This window comes from Chelonia mydas, chromosome 10 (assembly GCF_015237465.2).
Source record: "Chelonia mydas isolate rCheMyd1 chromosome 10, rCheMyd1.pri.v2, whole genome shotgun sequence".
NCBI lineage: Eukaryota > Metazoa > Chordata > Testudines > Cheloniidae > Chelonia > Chelonia mydas.
The window spans coordinates 16,390,172-16,412,680 of record NC_051250.2 but is presented as its reverse complement, the minus strand read 5'-3'; the positions used below and the strand labels follow the sequence as shown (position 1 = coordinate 16,412,680).

The following is a 22,509-nucleotide window of genomic DNA, read 5'->3' as shown; positions in this document are numbered from 1 at the left end:
ATTCCAAGGTTGATGCCCTAGAGAGGAGCTGTGTGTGCACAGGTCCAGCACAAGACTCCGGGTGTGCCCTGAATGTTGCCAAGCACATAAACCTTTATGAATCCTACAGGCTTATATCATTCTGGAAGAGGGAATAAAAATGCTGGCAAAAGTGGAGAGTGGTGTTAGTAGAGAAAAAATATTAAATGTTGGTGCTTGCCAGGTTGTGCCAGTTGAAAGTGAGCTTTACCAGTAAAACCTTCTTGTATAGACAAGGCCAAAGAGTGCATGACCTTTCTGTAGTAAAAGAAACCACACACACCTGACATTAAAGGACACAGATGATATGCCATCAGTGTCAAACCACATCACTAAGAACAGTGAGCATTCACTATCGACACCACCACAACAGAATCCTCACTTTTGAGTCTCAAATTCCCAATGCGAAAAAGCACAAACCTCCCCTAAGATTTTGGACCATCTGAGTGGGTGAACAACTCTGAGCCTTTGAGGAATAACTTTGTCCCCTGAATGACCTGTTATAGGTTCATCTCTCTGCTTTGCTAGCTGCAGTAATATGCAATAATGAGCTTGGCTATATGATGCCTCCGACTCTCTGCGATGTCAACAGTACACGTCTCCTCTGTCTTGACTCCCCATTGCCCCCATAGGATTGCAAATGGAGTTGTCATAGGAAAGGATGGATGTGTCATGCATCTAGCCAAGTACATCAGCTCCTGGTGTTGTGAACCTAACTTTGTGAGAGTAGGGTGAAACTAACTTTGTCTAGATCTACCTGTGAGGGTATGCCCAGACAGCTATGGCTCACCATCAGTAACACTCTCCTTTTGCCTTGTATGTTGTGCCTGATAGTATTCTTCAGATGGTTGTGTGCGCAACATCTGCAATGGCATGGGATAAGTGGTTCATACGAGATACAGTAAAGAATATATATATAATATGCTGAATAACCTTTCAGGTGTTTGTTTCCCAGGACACCCCGGGTGTGGAGGGTCTGAGCCTGAGTCAAGCCAGGATCCAGGGTTCAAGCTCCATTGCTTTGCAGCGTAGATGCAGCCCCACTGGACTTGTGCTCTGGGAGTCTCCCAAAAGCATTCCACAATCCTGTGGGCTGTCTTTCTTTGTCATCTGGACAGCCAAGTTTGGTGAACAGTCAAGTTTTCCCACACTGCACCATACACAAAAGGCTAGAGCAGCCACATTTTGGGAAGGCACTAGGAAATCTGGGATTTGGGTGGTTGGAGTCAGACCCACATAATGCAGTGTAGACACTGAAGCTCCAAGTTGGGACCCAGGGTTGAATACCTAACCTGGGGTTGCAAATGAGTGTAGACACTCAAGCTCTATTTTAACAAACTTACAGTCTGGAAACTCAAGTTCTACTAACCCTGGGCTTATATTGCAGTGTAGATGATTGACAGCATTCTTGGTGGTGATTCTTCACTGAGAGTAGTTTCTGTTATTGTTCTCCAGAGAAAAGCGTGGCCTCCAATTCTTGTCTAATGGTTTTAATATACTTCCGTGCCCTTGCACGGCCTTGGGCTGCATTTTAATAAATAAAAATATGGTGCTTGTTGAACATATGGCCTGGCCTCTGCCATTGCTCCAATCTGTCATTGATTGTCCAAATGGAATATCTGACTGGTGCTACAAAGCACTTAGGATATGTCTACCCTGCAGTCATGAGTGTGAATGGAAGGTCATGTTGATGAACCTGTACTCTCACTAGCGCTCTAGGAGTAGAAGTGAGGATGCCACGGTGTGGGCTTCAGCATCAGCTTTACAAGCCCATCTGACTCACTGCATGTGCACTTGCTTGTGCAGCAGGTGCTGAATCCCGCACCACAGCATCCTCACTTCTGGGTTTAGTGAGCTAGCTAGAGTACAGCTAGCACAGGTATGTCTACACGAGCTGCTATTTGTGTTTATAGCTGCAGTGTAGACATATCCTTAGAGAAATATGCTCTTGATGTCATACCCTAGAAGTAGATTAAGTCTTGTTCGTGTTTTAACAGTCCACTGAATACCAGAATTTACTCTCCTGGTTCTTGCTCCCTGGCTTAGGGATGATGTGGAGGTTTAGCATGGAAACAGGCAGAGCCCTGCAAATCTGTGGATATCCGCTTTATATCTGCAGCTGCAGATATCTGTGGACCATGTCTGCAGATCAGATGTGGATACAAATTTTGAAACAGGTGAGATGGCTGGGTGGACCCCTTCCTGTAGGACAAGTGCTTGTGCTGATTCTACACTGTTTTTTGTTGGTTTTGGAACACTGTGTGAATACTGAAACGTCCTGATGAGATATGAACTGTGTACCCTAGGTGTCTGTCATTGACTTCATAGGGTCCTGGCCCCTTCAGTGCCCACCCCCTGGTAATGGTTGCCCAACAATACACATTTAAGGAAAGTGGCAAGGGACGCTGAGTTGAGGGTGAGGAATGCCTAGTGGTCTCTGTGATGCTGAAAGACATGACTGTAGGTCTACTTGCTGTAGATCACTGTGCAAACATGCTACATGTGTACTTGTAACAGCCATATTTCTGCCAGCTTCCTGGAGATATGCTTTCTAACTGCACTGTGGCTACCATTGCTAAGCGTGGTGTGAACTCTGTTTCTGTCGATGGCCCCACTCCCCTCTGGCTCCTGTAATGCCACCACTGAGAGATACCTACTGTCTTGTTTCCCCATCGTCATGTATGGAGCTTTGCCACTATAATTAATTATTTAATTATAAATAATTAAATAGTTATTCGAGCAGGAACTTGAACATGGGTTTCCTGCCTTCCAAGTGAGTGCCCTAAATGCCAGGCTTATAGTATCAGTGTCCCTCCCTATGATTAATCAAGTATTTTATATACTGTGGAACAACTCTGCTTCTAATGAGGAAGTTTTAAAGACTATGGAGTTATAGCCAAAATGATTGAAATGTGATTGCATCAAGTGACATTAACAGATGAGCAACTAAAATGCACAGAGGGCAATTATGAGCAAGCTAAACTATCATCTGACATTTCTGTGGTCAATGGAGATTGTGAGAGTCAGAGAACCATGGAGCCCTTTTAGTTTCTTCATCATTTTCTGTGTGTCTTATTTGCAGATGTTTTAACAGAATACATGAACTGTAAGGGTACTGGAAGGGTAAGGGTACTTTACCATAACTGATCATTTCCATCAGTTTAAATACACATTTTAGTGAATAAAATCCATGTATAGTTTGTCATAGTCAATTATCCTATTTTTAGGTCAACAAATATTTGGAAATACAAATTTAGTCTGAAATAGAAACATGTTAATTTAGATTATTTTAAAAACCACCATTCGTCAGTTGTCTATATTTTGTTCACAGAAACAGCTTGATAGAACGGTGAGAACATATGAGAGGCGAATAGACTGGCTTTCTATCGCTAGCAGAAGAATATGGGGAACTGTTTGTGAACGGAGGTATTAATATTGGGCATTCTGAGTCCCTGTTGCAGAAGTGGCATCCTAATTTGGCAGTGTTAACTTTGTGCCTGTTAATGAGCATAGAGACACAGTACAGAAAATGTACACACCTAAATGCATCATTTGCAGATATGTGACTTGTGCATGCAATTTAAGTATCCATTTTTGAAAACTGATATGATGATATAATGCATCCGAAGAAGTGAGCTGTAGCTCATGAAAGCTTATGCTCAAATAAATTTGTTAGTCTCTAAGGTGCCACAAGTACTCCTTTTCTTTTTGCGAATACAGACTAACATGGCTGCTACTCTGAAACCTGATATTGTACTGTTCAGCATGTAGATATATCTTTTTATTATTGATGATGGGATGTTCAGTGGACCATAAAGACACTAAAGGTCAAATATACTAGAAAAGAAGCCATAGCTTCAATGAGACTGGTTAATATACACATTTAAATTTGAGGTATCTAAGAAATGACCCTTTGGGAAATGTTCTGTCTTAAATCCCATGTAAACAGAGCCTGATGTGTATGGTCACAAAGGCTAAAACATTAAGACCCTTCCTGCAAAGCACATTGAGCCATCTGTACTTAGTGTTAAAGCTTCCTACTGTGAAGGCTCAGACACCAAATCTTCCACCCAGCCCCACTCATACACTTAATACTTTTTTCCCCAAAAACTGTATATGGAATTATGAACCACAGTAAAAATGGTGGGAGACCACTCTTCTCACCTTTTGAGGTGTATTGCCTGGGTCCAGGTCCAATATTAGGGTAAAACAAAACACACTCTGTGTGGAATAAGTAAGGGCCCAATCCTGGAAACACTTACAGGGACTATTCATGTGATTAAAATTAGGCATGTGCATTATTGTTTGCTGGATTAGGACCATAATACAGCTTGATCTCATTATGTTAGATTGTGATTATTTAAAATCAAACAGTCACTGACGAACACAGTGCTAAATCAGTGATACTTAGACTGAGGTTCCTAAGCCGCAAATGACTCTTTAATATGTCTTCTGTGGCTCTTTGCAGCATATGATATTAAAACACTGTGATTTAATTATTAACCAATCAGGATGTTTTTACTATGTTATTAACCAATTGTAGTTGATAAAATAATAATACTTGGACAGTCATTTTGCTGTGAGAATTATATTCTCTCTCTCTCTCTCTCTCTCTATGTATGTATATATATATAAAATATTGTGATAGACAGTTGGGTACAGCAGAGTAGCAGAAGGCAGATATACTGGCAACTGGATTAACAGTTTTCTGTTCCCTGATTGACCAGAGCAGGGACTACTCCAGGCTAATGAGAAAACCTGACTCCAATTAACCTGCAAAGAGTCAGGTGAGGCCATTAAGCTAATATGACCACCTGACTCTAATTAAGGCCCCTCTGATACTATAAAAGGGCTCACTCCAGGGAGCCAGAGGAGAGGAAGTACGGCTGAAGGGCTGGTTAATGAAGACACCCTCAAGTCATGGTTAGGGAGCCCTAAGGTAAGAGAGAAGAAGAGAGAAGCAGGAGAGCTGTGGGGAAGTGGCCCAGGGAAATGTAGCAACTTTGGCAGTGAAAGGTTGGCTGCCAACAGCTGCTACCATTAGGGTCCCTGGGCCGGAACCCAGAGTAGAGGGTGGGCCTGGGTTCCCCCCAACCCACCACTACAGAAACACCTCCTGCGAGGGGAAAACAGGCCCCTGTCAGGACAGGAGGCTAAACTGTTTTGGTATGAGGCAGTAGGAGCAACAGAGACTGTGGGAGTTCTCTCACCAACCTCCTTGCTGGCTTAGGATGAAAAGGACTCAGTAGACTGTATCCCTGGCCCTAGAGAGAGAAGGGCTATGTGGAGGGTTGCAGGGATCCTCTGAAGCTAGCATAAACTGCCTGGAAGCACTGGACCCACGGGGACAAGGTCGGAGCTCTGCCACAGAGAGTGTGTGTGTGTGTGTGTGTATATATATATATATAAAAAATATTAGGGCTGTCGATTAATCACGGTTACACGTGATTAACTCAAAAGTTAATTGTGCTTTAAAAAATTAACTGTGATTAATCTCAATTAATCACACTGTTAAACAATAGAATACCAATTCAATATTAATTACCTATTAAATATTTTGGATGTTTTTCTATATTTTCAAATATATTTATTTCTATTACAACACAGAATACAAAGTGTACAGTGCTCACTTTATATTATTTTTATTACAAATATTTGCACTGTAAAAATGAAAAACAAAAGAAATAGTATTTTTCAATTCACCTCATACAAGAACTGTAGTGCAATCTCTTTATCGTGAAAGTGCAACTTACAAATGTAGATTTTTTTTTTTTTGTTACGTAACTGCACTCAAAAACAAAACAACGTAAAACTTTAGGGCTTACAAGTCCATTCAGTCTTACTTCTTGTTCAGCCAATCACTAAGACAAACATGTTTGGTTCCATTTACAGGAGATAATGATGCCCGCTTGCTTACAATGTCACCTGAAAGTGTGAACCGGCGTTCACATGGATTTTTTGTAGCCAGCATTGCAAGGTCTTTACGTGCCAGATATGCTAAACATTCGTATACTCCTTCATGCTTCAGCCACCATTCCAGAGAACATGCTTCCATGCTGATGATGCTCGTTAAAAAAATAATTAATTAATTATTTTTTTGACTAAACTCCTTGGGGGAGACTCGTATGTCGCCTTCTCTGTTTTACCCGCATTCTGCCATATATTTCATGTTATAGCAGTCTCGGATGATGACCCAGCACATGTTCTTCATTTTAAGAACACTTTCACTACAGATCTGACAAAATGCAAAGAAGGTACCAATGTGAGATTTCTAAAGATAGCTATATCACTCGACCAAAAGTTTAAGAATCTGAAGTGCCTTCCAAACTCTGAGAGGGACGAGGTGTGGCGCATGTTTTCAAATGTCTTAAAAGAGCAGCACTCCAATGTGAAAACTACAGAACCCGAACCCCAAAAAAGAAAATCAACCTTCTGCTGGTGGCATCTCACTCAGATGGTGAAAATGAACATGCGTCGGTCCACACTGCTTTGGATAGTTTTTGAGCAGAGCCCGTTTTCAGCCTGGATGCATGTCCTCTGGAATGGTGGTTGAAGCATGAAGGGACATATGTATCTTTAGTGCATCTGGCACATAAATATCTTGCGACGCTGGCTACAACAAAACAATATAAAACTTTAGCGCCTACAAGTCGACTCTGTCCTACTTCTTGTTCACCAAGTCGCTAAGAGAAACAAGTTTGTTTACGGGAGATAATGCTGCCCGCTTCTTATTTACAATGTCACTTGAAAGTGAGAACAGGCATTTGCATGTTTTGTTTTTGAGTTATGTAACAAACAAAAAAATCTAATTTGTAGATTGCACTGTCATGATAAAGAGATCGCACTACAGTACTTGTATGAGGTGAATTGAAAAATGCTTTTCTTTTATCTTTTTTACAGTGTAAATATTTGTAATAAAAATAACAGTGAGCACTGTACCCTTTGTATTCTGTGTTGTAACTGAAATCAATATATTTGAAAATTTAGAAAAACATCAAAATATATTTATAGTGCGATTTAAACTGCGATTAATCGCGATTAATTTTTTTAATCATTTGACAGCCCTACTAATCACATGAATTGTCCCTGTGTTTCCAGGATGCGGACTTGCTTATTCCATACTAAGTGTGTTTTCTTTTACCCTAGTTCTGCAGTGGTGCGAGGGAAGAAATCTATTACTTCATAGATTTTTAAGGCCAAAACTTGAACAATAATTAATTCAGTAGTGATTTAAAATATCTAAACAGAGTGATAGAAATATTGTCTGTGATTTGGGTCCCTTTTAATTAAGGTATGTGTTCCTTGTGTAGGGTTGTTATACTTGTTGATATCTCAGTAACAAATTTCTTGTACATCATTCATATCCAACATTCCTTGCGACTTTTACTTGAAGAACAAATGTCAAACAAGGATTTCTTCAATATTATAGCGTAAGTAGCTGATCAAAAATATTTTTCTTTAAACAATTACCTATAACACATTATGGGCAAGCAGTACACAGGTGGCTAAATAGAAAAATGACATGCAAGGTGGCTAACTAGCTATTAAAGATTGCCAATGTCTTATCTGATTTAGATGATATTTTACCGTATTTAACTTTTTGTGATAGAATAATTACAAGAATAGCCTATGAAAGACACCCTAATTTGCCCTTATCACTATTTTAAATAGTTGAAATATACGGTGGCCAGTCTGGTAATTAAGGATCATCATCTACTTTATGATGTTTATGCTTCATGATTTTGCACATTTCAGTGAACCCAGATGATGTTCAAAAACATTAAAACAGTGTAAAAAAAACACTGGAATGCGTTACCTAGGCAGATGGTGGAATCTCTTTCCTTAGATATTTTTAAGGTCAGGCTTGACAAAGCCCTGGCTGGGATGATTTAGTTGGGGATTGGTCCTGCTTTGAGCAGGGGGTTGGACTAGATGACCTCCTGAGGTCCCTTCCAACCCTGATATTCTATGATAACAAATACTGTGCATATTATAGTACTGAGAACAGTTGCAAAATTAAAGTGTCAAAAAACATCACATTTAAAAAAATAGTTGGGTTTCTCAGGTCCCTCCACTGCAAAATCCCTCTTGCAATTTACAAGAGGCATAAATACAATAGTGTATGAACTTTGAATATTATTTTTCCTAGTGTACAACAATGCTAAATTCCTTAATACACAGGTAGGTGTGAAATGTTCCACGGTTTGAAACACAAACTGATATCAGATGACAAACATCTGTAATGCTAGATTTTATCTAGGGAATTTACATTGTACCCTTGAGAGCTATAATTTGAAAATGTAACTGCTGTTTTGTTTTCTCCAAAGATTTGGAAGTGACATCAAGTCTTGGAAACCAGAAATGGTTCCTTCAAATCCAGAAAATTTACAAAGTGCCTGGAGGTACAATCAAATTATAATTTGCTTATATTTATGAATTTAATGAAAGTGCTTATCCTAGAACAAATGTAGCATAGAACCAGGTTTAACCAAAGCAGTGAATAATTTTGCAGATGTAAAAAGTTTAGTATGGTGTGCTGTCCTATAGTTTGTGTAGTTCTAATCTGAAAAATGACTTGTGACAACAGCGTGATAGCCTTTAATATTTAGTGTGTTGAAATTATTTCCATATCATATGTGCTCCATTCAGAAGTGTAAAGGTAGTTTATAAAATAACTGCCAAACCTTCAGATTCAACCTGAGAGCTGAAAGTCAGTCTGGATTCTTTCTTTCCTATATACCAGCACCACTCTGCATGCCAAATTATGCCCTTATTGAACCTATGCAGTCCCATTGTCTTCAAAAGATCTGCACAGATGTAACTGAATGGAATTTAGTAAACAGTTCTGCTGATGCATGAGAGTGTAGAATTATGAGTTAACATGGAGTCTCATATTACAGCTTTCCTATATAATGTGCATTAATAATCCTTCTGCCTTAAAACTGTGCCTTGACCCTTTTCAGAGTCGCTAATTTGCCAGGGCTGCAGTAAAATTAGGCCAGTCCACTTGGGCCATTGTATCATTGGGCTGTGCTGTGTGTCATAATTCAAAAGCTATTTCTATATTTCAGTGCATCACCATGAGATTTTAGTTGAGACGGTGGGTTTAGTGACTTATTGCTTCCTGCAGAAAAGTCTTTCTATTGCATATTCTTTGCATTCTGATTATTAGTATAAAACTCTTTCTAGATGGGTGTTGAGCCTGCAGTGCAAAGGCAGTAGAAATTTCATGAGTGCTCTAAGAAGAGCAGTGGAAGTAGACCTCAAAGATAAAGACAAACATGTATCTCAAGGACTTTATCTGCTTACCACTGGAGTTCCTGACCAGGAGATGGTGGGTATCAATACAAACTTTTGCATGTTCTTTGTAAATATTTATTGCTTATTCAGAATTAATCTCAAACTTTTTTCACCTGCCTTCTGTAGTTTGGTGACAGAACACTTGTCTTTCATATAAGTAAGCCCATCAACGGTACCAGGATCTGTGACTTCACCTCCTGAAATTATTCATTCCTGTATAACTCAAGGCAGGAAATATTGCTGGGTGAATCTCAAAAGGTTCTGGATGTTTTTGTGTGACCCACCCCCCAGCACTCACGGGCACTGTAGATCCCTTTTTCTAGTGACAGCAGGATCTTCCTTGCCTACTCCTTCCTCATCTGGCAACTCTTCATCAGCCCTCCCATGCCCCATCTGCAGGAGACGACAACAGTCCACTTCTGCCAGGCCACACATCCTTCTCCAGACAGAAGAGGATTTAAATTATAAGGAGAAATCTCTCATCAATTCTGTGACTAACTCTAGAGTAAATTTACTTAAAGTTAAGCTCTGAGGGTCAGATCCTCAGTTGGTATGAAGCGATATAGTGACTTCAGTGGAATGACATTGATTTACACCAGCTGAGAATCTGGCCCTGCAAGTCAATAAAATAGTCACTCTTCTGAAGTTCATGGTGGTAGCCTTTCTCTTTGTCTTGTAGCATACAGTTAATACTTATATGGCCGATGTCTGTGGAGGTTGTGATTTGCAGCTTCACGTCTGTCTGTTCAGTGTAAATGGCTTTGACCCCAATGGCATTATTCCATCCCGCTATGCCAGTCCAAATGAAACTGCCAGCGCGTTTAGAGAAATAGCACATGCTGCCAATGGAAGGTTTCATTGGTTTGGAGAAACAGGTATGTTTTTTAACTTCCATCTTCATACATTCCTCCTCTATTGGGCAAGTTAGTAATGCACTATTACAGGGGCGGGCAAACTTTTTGGCCTGAGGGCTGCATCGGGTTTCTGAAATTGTATGGAGGGCCGGTTGGGGGGACTGTGCCTCCCCAAACAGCCAGGCATGGCCCAGCCCCCCCACCCCCATCCGACCCCACCCCCCTGCTCTCTGTCCCCTGACCACCCCCAGCCCCTAACTGCCCCCTGCCGCCCCATCCAACCCCTCCTCTCCTTCCTGACTTCCCCCCCGCTCTCTGACCGCCCCAGCCCCTATCCACCCCATCCCACCCCCGCTTCTTGCCCCCTTACCGCACTGCCTGGAGCACCGGTTGCCGGGCTCTGAAGCTGCGCTGCCCTAGGAGCTTGCAGCCCCGCCGCCCAGAGCACCGTGCTGGCAGCGCAGTAAACTGAGGATGCAGGGGAGGGGCCGGAGACTAGCGTCCCTGGCCAGGAGCTCAGAGCCTGGGCAGGATGGTCCCACAGGTCATAGTTTGCCCATCTCTGCACTATTACATGCAACTGTTTCCTGAGACAAATAGCTTCTCCTTTACATTGTGTTAAGATATTATACTGGCACTGAAAGAGACAGAGGGTTCATCCCAGTTAAGGCCTCTAGGTGCTACTGCAATATAAAAGTTTAATAATGATGCAGGATTTCTGTACTTTAGTATTTTAAAACCTAATTAGAAATGAATGTAATCATAGGTCAACTCCAGATAGGCATTTCTAAAGACAAACATTTTAAAGTTTTTAATTACTTATGAAGTGTGGGCTAAATTATATCTAGCCTTTATGAAGTACACACTTTACTTTTTTGTTCTCTTTTTCTGTTGATTTTTTGTGTGCTCTGCAAGTTGCGATATACTTTCTTTAAAATAATTACCTATTGATAAGCATATGTTTAATTACCAGGCATTTATGAAAGTGATGATATCAGTATTATTGTGTCTGAAATGGAAAAAGCCGTCAACTACTCCCAAAAGGTATGCTTTAAAAAATACCATTTTCAATTTTCTTTAGAAAATAGCTCTAAAATATTTGTTCAGTTGATGGTGTTCAGGCATTAGCTACAAAATCAAAGTAATTTATAAGATAGTGCATGATTTAGGATAATATAAAATAATGTTTAAAGTAAAAATAGAGTTCTGCTCTGGAAAGCAACTAGAAAACTGGCCTTGTGGTGTTCCATATTTGTGTTTCAATGATTCTATATCAAATATGATTTTATAAGTAAAAGGATGCTCTTTTTATCTGCCAATCCTGTAAACTCAGCCTGGGCTTTGAGACTCAAGCTGGGTGGTTCTTACACATCACCAGTAATAAAGATTCTACAGGCCAAATTATTCCCTTAATTATTTCTGAACAACCCAAATGGCAATAGTAAATATAACTGTGGGCATAATTTGGCCTGTAGAATCCTTTTATTACTGGTGAAGATACACAGAATGGTTAGAACTCTGCTGTGTAGTCTAATCAAGTTGTAGTTCAGTCTACTGCTGGGGTCTCAAACATGCAGCCCACAGGGTTATTTTCTGCTGCCCGCCAGCTCCCCGCGGCACCCCCCCACCCCCCCCAGCATTTCAGGGAAGGGGCAGGGCAGGGGCGGGGCCTCATGGAAGGGGTGGAGTGGGGGTGTGGCCGGGGCAGCTGGGGGGGTGGTCAGTGGTGTGGCCCTCAGGCCAATGTACTAGTCCTCATGTGGCCCTCATGGTCATCTGAGTTTGAGACCCCTGGTCTAGTGGATAAGGCACTGGGATTGGGAATCTGGAGGCCTGGGTTTCATTCCCCTCTCTGCCTTTGTCCTACTGTGTGATCCATGGGCAAGTCACTCCATTTCTCTATGCCTCCATTTCCACTCCCACCTTTGGCTGTCTTGTACATGCAGATTGTAAACTCTTTGTGGCAGGAACTGGCTCTTACTTTGTACAGCACCTTGCGGAATGGAGCATCTAGGCACCGCTGTAATACATGTAACAGAAAATTGACTATTCGTACCCAGGTTGATTTCGCATTGCCATCAGTTTTACTTGTAAACTAAGCTAATATAATATGGAATCATTTATATACAACAAAAATGGCCATTTGATTTTTTTTCTCAAATTACATTCAATGTAATGTCATGCATTTGACGTGCCTGTTTCTCTTGGAAATGGTTCTTCTGACTAATGCTAAAATTAGACACCTTGAGGTAAATGTTCAAAAATCTACCCCCTCATCATCTGCCCCCCTTATTGAAAATCTATCTCCTCAACTAAGGAAAGATGTAACCTCTGTATGTAGATTATTTTATTATTTTTAATATGTTTTTTTTCTGTAATGCTCTCTCCTTAAGAATAAATGTGCTTGTTTGGAAAGGTATATGTGGCAACTTATAAATGTTCACAGCTTCTGAGGAGAAAACAAAACACAGATGCAGGCATGGTTAGGCAGTCTGGCTTGCCAGGGAACTCACACTGTAGGCAAGGAACTGTGCAGCCTGGAAAAAAACCCAGTTAGGAGGGTCTCCCCACCAAGAGATGTGATGGCTGAGGAAGCCTAGAGTAGGTTGGACCATGGAGGGGGTTGCAGATTCAGTTGCCCCAAACTGTCACAGATGTAATATAGTTACAGTTTAAAAGTTAAATTTTTAATATATGGAAGACCCTGAGGAAGGTATATTGTATTCTGATATCTTTGTTGCTCAGGAAAATGCAGAGGGAAGGAGATTCCATTGACAAAAACAAGGTAGATATTCAGGAGAGTCTTATGTCTTATTTATTGCTTGTATCATTTTAAATTAACCACCTAGTATTCCCATAGCTAATCTGTGTAAAACATTTAGTTGTTGGCTTTATCCTCTTTCTCCCACTCAATCCTGTTTGTTACAACCACTTGTTTGTGCCTTGTTTTAAATCAGATTGTATACTCTTCAAGCCAGGGATTTTCTTTGTGTGTTTGTGCAGTGCATAGCACAGTGGGGCTCCAATCCTGACTGGGACAGGTAGGTGTTGCTGTATTACAAATAAGAAATAGTAAGGTGCCTGTTTAAAGTGTGTACTTAAATTGCCTGCAAAGGAGCTGTTAAGCATAGCAACAATCTAAATTTTCATTTCAGTGTGCCTTGCTGGTGGAATCCTTAAAGCAACGTTCAGGAACACAGTTGGTTAATCAGTTTATCCCAGAAGAAGACTTAAAGATGCTTTTGAAAAAGGAGAGAACTAGAGCACAGAAATTGCTGCCTCCTAAACCTACAGCTCTCACTCTGGCTAGAATGGTTTGATTTCATTTATTACCCATATTTTAAAGATGAAATCTGTTTTAGTCAGTGACAATACACAAGAGGTAAGATGCTGCCCTTTAGAAGAGAAAAGTGCTTAAGATGGAAATTTCAGGAAATATCTTTTTGGTAAAATACCATAATAATATTCAGCAATTATATAGCACTTTACATTGAGTGCTACATAAACATTATCAGTAAGTAATGCTCTTAACAACCCTGTGAGGTAGGTATAGTGATACCTGCAGGGTTGTACAAGAGACTACACTTGTAATGCAACCTCCTGCCCTAGGAAACTGCACCAAAATATATACAAACGTAGCAAGTACAATTTTGCATTGGCTTTGTTTAAAAAAAAAAAAAAATCATTTCTGAATAGCCAGTTTTGCCTGTCCCTTGCGTGGTGACTTATGAGAGATGCTGCAATATATTATCTCCATTTTATAAATGAGACTGAAGCAGAGAGGTGGCTTTTCCCAAAGCCACACAATAAGTCAGTATCAGAGCCATGATTAGAATTCAGGACTTCTTGCCTCCTGACCTTTTGCTGAAATAGTCTCAGTGGATAATCTCAACACTTGTTCCATGATAAATTATCCAAGACAGTATTTACCAAATATCACATCAAAAACACAGGACAAATGTATAATACATGAATTTGAAGCATTCTTGTATACTTAGAGATGTGAAAATCTTGCACAGAATTCTCCATAGAAGTCTAGTGATCCTTTAATGTTCCCTTTATCTGGTAGTTAGGGTATGTAAGCTAGAGGTGATCAGGTTTGTTATGCTGTTTGCTCCAGAATGTTCCCTGTACATTCAGTGGTATAGCAAAGGTCTGACCCTGCTGTTGAACTCCTATTGGCTTCAATGAGAAAATACAGCATAGTGAATTAGTTGGGCTGGGGTGCTCCTGAAAGTTACCCTGTGCTAAAACTCATCTGCAAATTTGTCATTGGTATCAAAGTAAAGGGGAGATAGAAAATAGGCTCTAGTGTATGGAGTGTGAGAATTCTGTAACAAGATACAGTCAAAAGGAAATGTTTAGAAGATTCACTTGTTATCTGTGCTTTTAGAATATCAAAGACAATCATGAGGGGGAGAAAAATACTGCCTTAAAAGCTCTGACATGGCGTCCAACTAGTGCCAAAGCAGAAATCCCACCACGTATGTATAGATAAAATTCATTATTTTATATTGAAAGCCACTGGAATAGTTAGATTAGAACAAGTGTGTTTATCTTCGCAAATACTTTCTAGAACCTGATTGTACACTTCTTAACCAGACAGCTATGACTATTAGGAAACATGACAATTGTTTTCAAAGTAAAGCTATTTCAGTTTAGAAAATCAGAACTGATTTGGTTCTAAATTCATATTCCATCATCTCTTGAAGTTTCAGCCACTGGGGAGTAATGTGTATTGTTACTTGCCTTCCCCAATGATTATGGTATTAATCTCTCGACCTCAGATTCATAAATCTGTTCATTTTACCTCTTTGTAAGTGTCTAAGCTTGTTGATCCCCACTTATATATGGAGAGCATGAGTGAGTTAATAATATTTGACCATTTTTATCTACATGTAAAATCTTTTAGGTATTTCAGTCTGTGACAATGTAAAATTATGAAAAGAGTAGTACAGTGGAGTAACATTGCAAAAGCAAACATGATTGTCCTATATGAAACAATACAGTATTTACTTTTATATTATAGCTCAGCCAATAAAAGAATTGGCTCAGACTTCTGGGAAGAAGAAACATAAATCAAGAAAACAGCCACAGATCTCCCTCTCAGTATTTTATATTGACAAAGGAAAAAATGTGGGTAAGTACTCTCAGCATCTGACACCTAAAAATCTGTCTTTTCACTTACAAAACTATTTAGATATTAGCTAAACACCAGCAAGCTTTTTACACTGATTTTTACACATGGGAGAAATGTATGGAAAATGGTTTGTCAAACAGTGAACCATACAACCAGTGATTTATTTTATACTTTCATTGATTTCCTGCATGATCTTGGCCAAATCACTTCTCTCTACGTCATTTCAGTATATGTACACTGAATGGAATGACATTTACCCACCTTTGTAAAGTTCTTTGAAATCATCTGGTCAAAGATATTATAAGTCAATAGTATTATCATTGTAGTATGAGCCCATGTGGAAAAGTTTGGATCACAATGCTCCACAGCAAATACAAGTTTAAAAGGGAAGTGACTTTTTTTATATACAAAGTGTATAGAGAATCTTAGGCACATATATTATGCCAACTACAGAAAAGATTCCATTGACTTAAGCATGGCCATGATTTCACCCAGACTGTCTAACTTCACTTTTTTCTGCTCTGGCTAGGTGCAGTTTACAGAAAGTATCCAAAGAAAAAAAGTGTTAAGAGGTCTATTCCTTTTGCTACACTGCCAAAGGAAGAGGAAATATGTTCAAGCAAAGAGGTATTCAGTTATTTATTAATGTTACCACCATCTTTATTAGACCACTTAAAAGAAATTAAAATTGAAAATGAATATTTGTGACTTAGACAAATATAGTTTTGTACGTGGTTTTAATATTTGCTGTCCTATATCTAGTTAACTTAACAGAGTGCTCTGTTTTCTCTCTTAAAAGTGGTTGAACAAGTACAGTATAAAAAAGTTGAAGTTAGAGTTGCCCAGAATGATGTTTGGTCCCAACTGTGTTCACCAGAAGAAAATGGTGGAGTCTTTGCACAAGAAAGTGTCAGCAAAATACTGTACCATCTTCCCCAGTGTAGAAATCAATGTAAGTTGATGCAGATATCATGAACCCTTGTATTTGAGGTGCATATCATAACATGGTTTTGTATTCATTTAACACAGTTCCAGTCAATCTCTAATTGTGCCAAACCAGTGTTAAACTTACCCTATGGGTTAAGTTGTTGTTTTCCCGCAATATACAAAAACAACATGGATCTATCTGTTAATAAGAAGGTGTATATTATTTTAAAATTACTGTGGGTAATATACAGCACACCTGTACAAATATATGTATGCACTTAATATCCCTAGACTGTTTCTAGATTAAGATGTCTTCTGTCCCTGCAATTTGAAAGGAAAAAAAATAAAGGGCTAAATCTATCAGTTCTTACTCAAATAGATTTCCCACTGAAATCAGTAAGAGTTGTGTGTGAGCAGTAGCTGATGGATTTGATTCTGGCTATAAACATTTCCATGTAATTAGTCAAAGTACAATCTGAGGGAAACAGCAATTTACCCTAAGGTATTAATCAATGGTCTGTCACCTAACAAAAGTGACACCATGAAAATGCAAGAAATAAATGTATCCAGTCAAATTCTATCATATGCACCCTCGCTTGACCAGAGCCAGGTTTTCCTAATGTGGTTAAACCTACAACAACAGCCAAAGGTGTAGTATGGGAGCTACTGTGTCATGGGTGTTCTAGATGGTAACATTCATGTCCCTGAGCAGCCATACAGACTGACATAGCAGCATAGTACGTCTGCTGAAATAAGACATTATTCTTCCAATGGTGTAAATTGTTCTAGGGTATTGTGAAACACCTACAATTTCAGCCTAAGGAACTAGAAGACTATGTTGAACAAATGGAGAGGGTGTTATGTTGCTATATAAGAAGAATACAGTGGCTTCTCTCAGGTAGGCTTTACATCTGGGATAGGGATGAGGTTATAATCCATGGTTGTGCGAGTGTAATCCAAGCATGATTAAAATATTTCCTCTTGCTTACTCCTTCTACTGGCTTAAATTTGGACAGCATAGTAAACATTAGGTCTGAGTAAGGAGCTAGTGTATCTATTCCATGATTATTTAGCTGCACAGTTTGCTGAAGGTTCCACTCCCTTGTCCTCTCCTTGTTGCAGAATTTTGCTCCAGAATCTAAACTTTCATTTTTTTAAATTAATGTTTATGGTAAAGAAAACCTTGAAAGATGAACTCAGGTTGTATGTACACTGCAATGAAAAACACACAGCTGGTCCATGCCCTCTGACTCGGGCTCACAGGGCTCAGGTTGCAGGGCTGTTCCACTGCAGTGTAGGCTTTCTGGGCTCAGGATGGAACCTGAGCTCTGGGACCCTCCCACCTTGCAAGGTCCTCCAGCCCAAACCCAGAAGTCTACACTGCAATGAAACAGCCCCACAGCCTGAGCCCCAGGAGCCTGAGTCAGCTGGCCAGCTGCAGGTTTTTATTTGCAGTGTATACATACCTTAAGTGCAAACTTGGCATGCAATATTCTCTTCCAGAGTCCGCGGAGAGCTTGAAACACTAGCTTTGAGTCGTGGGAACTGCCCCTGTTAATCTCAATAGGGTATTAACCCTAAAACCCAAAGATTTCAAGGCAATCCAAGTGACTATGTGGAATTTAGAAGAGTCCATCTTTAAACAGAAAGTTGTTCTAAACCTTATTTGCAGCATAGTTGGTACTCTGTTATAATAGGTTAAATATCAACACTAAGTATTTCACTGCTGATCATTTTAATAAAAACATCTATTTAATATGCTTATCCCACAAATCCAAATTGCTTGTCATGCCTCCTCAGTGCCAGAAGTCTTTATTGCCCTTATCTAGCTGCCAAAAGCTCCTGCTTTCCCACCTGACTTCTAGAATGCAATGATCAGCTGCCCACCCAAAAAAAAGTCAATGTTGAAAATTGAAGATGTGGAGATAGTGTCAAATACATTAAATTTTCTGTCAAAAAATCACACGGGGGCTACTGTACTGCTTGTGGTATTGATGTTTATTTTTAAAAACTCAAAAAAATGTAAAGAAGTTGCAGTGGAATTTCCAATCTGCCACCCCAGAGGACAGCAGAATCCAGGGACCTTGCAGCTGAATTTAGACCCTGCTTGCTATGCAGGACATGGAGCCCTGCTAGTGCATTTTTTTTAGTGTTTGTGAAGAGTACCAGGTTGATATTCCTGGAAACAGAACATGGCCTCAGCAATGCAAGCTTCCCCACATCCACCACTGCTAATGTGCCTCAATCTTGACATGGAGGGCCCATTCCAAGGATGAAAGAATGGTTCAGTATCCAAACTGATTAAGTCTTGGGCTTCATGTACAGCTATATAGCAGCACAGCTACACCACTGTAACACTTTAGTGAAGACGTTCCTACGCCTACAGAGAGCTTCTCCTTTCAGTGTTGTTAATCTACTTCCCCGAGAGGCGGTAGCTATATCAGTTCTCCCGCTGACATAGTGCTGTTTACATGGGGGTTATGTCAGTATAATTTAGGGTTGTCAAGTGATTAAAAAAATTAATCGTGATTATTTGTGCTGTTAAACAATAATAGAATACTATTTATTTAAATATTTTTGGATTTTTTTTACATTTTCAAATATAGTGATTTCAATTACAACATAGAATACAAAGTGTACAGTGCTCACTTTATATTTTTTATTACAAATATTTGCGCTGTAAAAAACAAAAGAAATAGTATTTTTCAGTTCACCTAATACAAGTACTGTAGTGCAATCTCTTTATAATGAAAGTTGAACTTACAAATGTAGAATTATGTACAAAAAAAACCTGCATTCAAAAACAAAACAATGTAAAACTTTAGAGCCTACAAGTCCACTCAGTCCTACTTCAGCCAATCGCTCCGACGAACAAGTTTGTTTACGTTTGCAGGAGATAATGCTGCCCGCTTCTTGTTTTCAATGTCACCTGAAAGTGAAAACAGGTGTTTGCATCGCAGTGTTGTAGACGGCGTCACAAAATATTTATGTGCCAGATGCGCTAAAGGTTCATATGTCCCTTCATGCTTCAGCCACCATTCTAGAGGACATGCATTCATGCTGATAATGTGTTCTGCTTGATAACGAGCCAAAGCAGTGCGGACCGACACGTTCAGTTTCATCCTCTGAGTCAGATGCCACCAGCACAAGGTTGATTTTCTTTTTTGGTGGTTCGGGTTCTGTAGTTTCTTTTAAGACTTCTGAAAGCATTCTCCACACCTCATCCCTCTCAGATTTTGGATGGCACTTCAGATACACCTCTATCCCAATATAACGCTGTCCTTGGGAGCCAAAAAATCTTACAGCCTCATAGGTGAAACCCTGTTATATCAGACTTGCTTTGATCCACTGGAGCGCGCAGCCCCCTACCCCTCCCTCCCACCCCCCCCCCCCCCCACATGGAGCGCTGCTTTACTGTGTTATATTCGAATTCATGTTATATCAGGTCGCATTATGTCGGGGTAGAGGTGTACTTAAGCCTGAGGTCGAGTACTGTAGCTATTTTTAGAAATCTCACATTGGTACCTTCTCTGTGTTTTATCAAATCTGCTGTGAAAGTGTTCTTAAAATGAACATGTGCTGGGTCATCGTCCGAGACTGCTAGAACATGAAATATACGGCAGAATGCGGGTAAAACAGAGCAGGGGACATACAATTCTCCCCCAAGGAGTTCTGTCGCAAATTTAATTAACACATATTTTTAGCAAGCATCATCAGCATGGAAGCATGTGCTCTGGAATGGTGGCCAAAGCATGAAGGGGCATACGAATATTTAGCATATCTGTCATGTAAAGACCTTGCAATGCTGACTACAAAAGTGCCATGTGAATGCCTGTTCTCACTTTCAGGTGACATTGTAAATAAGAAGCAGGCTGTAGTATCTGTAGTAAATGTAAACAAACTTGTTTGTCTTAGCGATTGGCTGAACAAGAAGAAGGACTGAGTGGACTTGTAGGTTCTAAAGTTTTACATTGTTTTGTTTTTGAGTGCAGTTATGTAACACAAATGTAGTTTTTTTTTTAAGTTACACTTTCATGATAAAGAGATTGCACTACAGTACTTGTATGAGGTGAATTGAAAAATACTATTTCTTTTGTTTATCATTTTTATAGTGCAAATATTTAATAAAAAATAAAGTGAGCACTGTACACTTTGTATTCTGTGTTGTAATAGAAATCAATATATTTGAAAATGTAGAAAAACAGCCAAAATATTTCATAAACTTCAATTGGTATTCTATTGTTTAATAGTGCAATTAATCGCGATTAATTTTTTTGAGTTAATCACATGAGTTAACTGCAATTAATTGACAGCCCTAGTATAACTACATTGCTTAGGCATGTGGACAAAGTGTAGACCTGGCCTTTGACCTGTACAACATCTTCAAAAGACAAGCCTGGGTGCTTAAATTCACAACTTTGCTAGACACTAAAAAACATGGTCTTAAAGACACTAGATGTATGGGCTTATTACAACAATCTCTCCACTAACTCCCCTTTTTTGTCCAATGACAGAAGAGGTGTCAATGGGTCACTTCATCTTGAATGGTCCCTTGGAAGCTGTGTTAACTACGTACGTTAAATAATTTTTTCCATCTTGTACGTAGCTGTGAAACTCTGAGGGATGTCTACACTGCGATTAGAAACCCGCGGCTGGCCCATGCCAGCTGATGTGGGCTTGCGGGCTCAGGCTAAGGGCTGTTTAACTGAGGTATAAACGTTCTGACTCAGGCTGCAGCCCAAGTTTTGGGACCCTCCCATCTTGCAGTGTCCCAGAGCCCAGGCTTCAGCCTGACTGTCTACACTGCAGTTAAACAGCCCCTTAGCCTGAGCCCCACAAGCCAGAGTCAGCTGGCATGGGTCAGCTGCAGGTTTTTAATTGCAGTGTAGACATACCATAAATGCCTTTCACAGACTTGAATAAGAGCTCTGTGTAGCTCAAAAGTTTGTCTTTCACCAACAGAAGTTGGTCCAATAAAAGATATACCTCATTCACCTTGTCCTTCTAATATCCTGGGCCCAATACAACTACAGTACAACAATGCTGCAAACAATGGAAAATTGAACTGATAATCTCAGCTGAAATGGTATATTTATAAAATGAGTCTATGAACTGCTACCATGCTCTAAATCTCATGTTCTGGACTAGGAAGCCGGCGATTATTTGGCACCATTTTGGAGACAAAAGTATGCATTTTGATTGATACATCTGGTTCCATGGACCCTTATTTGCAACAGGTCACAAAAGAGCTTACCTCCCTCATCTGGGAACAGCTAAGAAAGAATAATGCTAGGTATGTGTGAAAAGCTGATGACTGAAAGTGGTATAATGCTAAATAGCTAATTAAATGGTATTGAAACACAATAAGAGCAGTTATTAGAACTAGTACAGAATATATGATTTTTTAAACCAGTATCTATTAAATCTTACATCTTTTCAAAGGATGTAAAGCAGTACATCCTTGATTATTTGAATCTCATTTATCTGAAATGACCTCTTATCCAAAATAGTTTTGTCCCCCAGCATCTGTTGTTTACAAAGATAATTTGATCAAAAACCTTGATTAGCCAAACTTTTTTAAAAATCACCCATTCAGATAATAGAGGTTGAACAGGTCTCAGTACACAGAACATACACTGGCATTGCTTTTTCAAGCAGTGCTAGCATGAGAGGGAGACCATGCCTCAGAATAGACTTGGACAGTCCAGTTAGTTTGCAATCTTTCAGAGGGCACCATTTGAATAAGTATTGTGAGCTGTTCTCTGATGGAAGAAAAAACACAACTCAGGACTCAGAAGAGAGAGAGAGAGAGAGAAGGGAGTACCCACCAGGAAACTCAGTGGAAAGCATGCGCAAGCCCAACCCAATAAAGTACAGTCCAGATGCTAGCTATCATCAGCTGGGAAACCGAGAAAATCTGTAGGCCAGCAAGATGGCAGCCATTGGGGACTGAAAGTAACAGTAACGTATAAGACCACTCGGATGAAATGAACTTCCAATTTATTATTTGTATTACAGTAGCAGCTAGAGGCCCCATGTGAGTTAAGAGCCCCACTGTGTTAAGCACTTTGCAAACACACTATTAAGAGATGATACCTGCACTAATATGCTGACAATCTAAATAGAAAAGACAGTAAAAAGGTCTGATAAAGGAAATATTGTAACATATAGTTTGCATAGATACATTTTGTAGGTGGGGAGAACTAAGGGATGAAGAGATTAAGTAATTTACCCATGGTCACACAGTGAGTCTATGGCAGAGCTAGGAAC

The 22,509-nt window shown here is 39.7% G+C and overlaps 1 protein-coding gene across 3 annotated transcripts in view; it reads left to right on the top strand.

Annotated features, from left to right (window-relative positions):
• The window catches only part of VWA3A (von Willebrand factor A domain containing 3A), a 75,185-nt gene that overhangs the window by 37,472 nt on the left and 15,204 nt on the right, over positions 1 to 22,509 (top strand). For 2 of the 3 annotated variants that reach the window (XM_043523674.1, XM_037911388.2), the window contains exons 16-28: positions 3,350 to 3,444; positions 7,329 to 7,448; positions 8,346 to 8,420; positions 9,208 to 9,352; positions 9,998 to 10,193; positions 11,146 to 11,216; positions 13,328 to 13,486; positions 14,566 to 14,656; positions 15,202 to 15,312; positions 15,842 to 15,939; positions 16,112 to 16,264; positions 17,029 to 17,137; positions 21,388 to 21,532. In XM_043523674.1, coding sequence (XP_043379609.1) covers positions 3,350 to 3,444; positions 7,329 to 7,448; positions 8,346 to 8,420; positions 9,208 to 9,352; positions 9,998 to 10,193; positions 11,146 to 11,216; positions 13,328 to 13,486; positions 14,566 to 14,656; positions 15,202 to 15,312; positions 15,842 to 15,939; positions 16,112 to 16,264; positions 17,029 to 17,137; positions 21,388 to 21,532 — 1,568 coding nt within the window. Of the gene's footprint in view, positions 1 to 3,349; positions 3,445 to 7,328; positions 7,449 to 8,345; positions 8,421 to 9,207; positions 9,353 to 9,997; positions 10,194 to 11,145; positions 11,217 to 13,327; positions 13,487 to 14,565; positions 14,657 to 15,201; positions 15,313 to 15,841; positions 15,940 to 16,111; positions 16,265 to 17,028; positions 17,138 to 18,389; positions 18,523 to 21,387; positions 21,533 to 22,509 lie in introns of those variants that run through there. The other variant, XM_043523675.1, reaches the window with a different exon arrangement.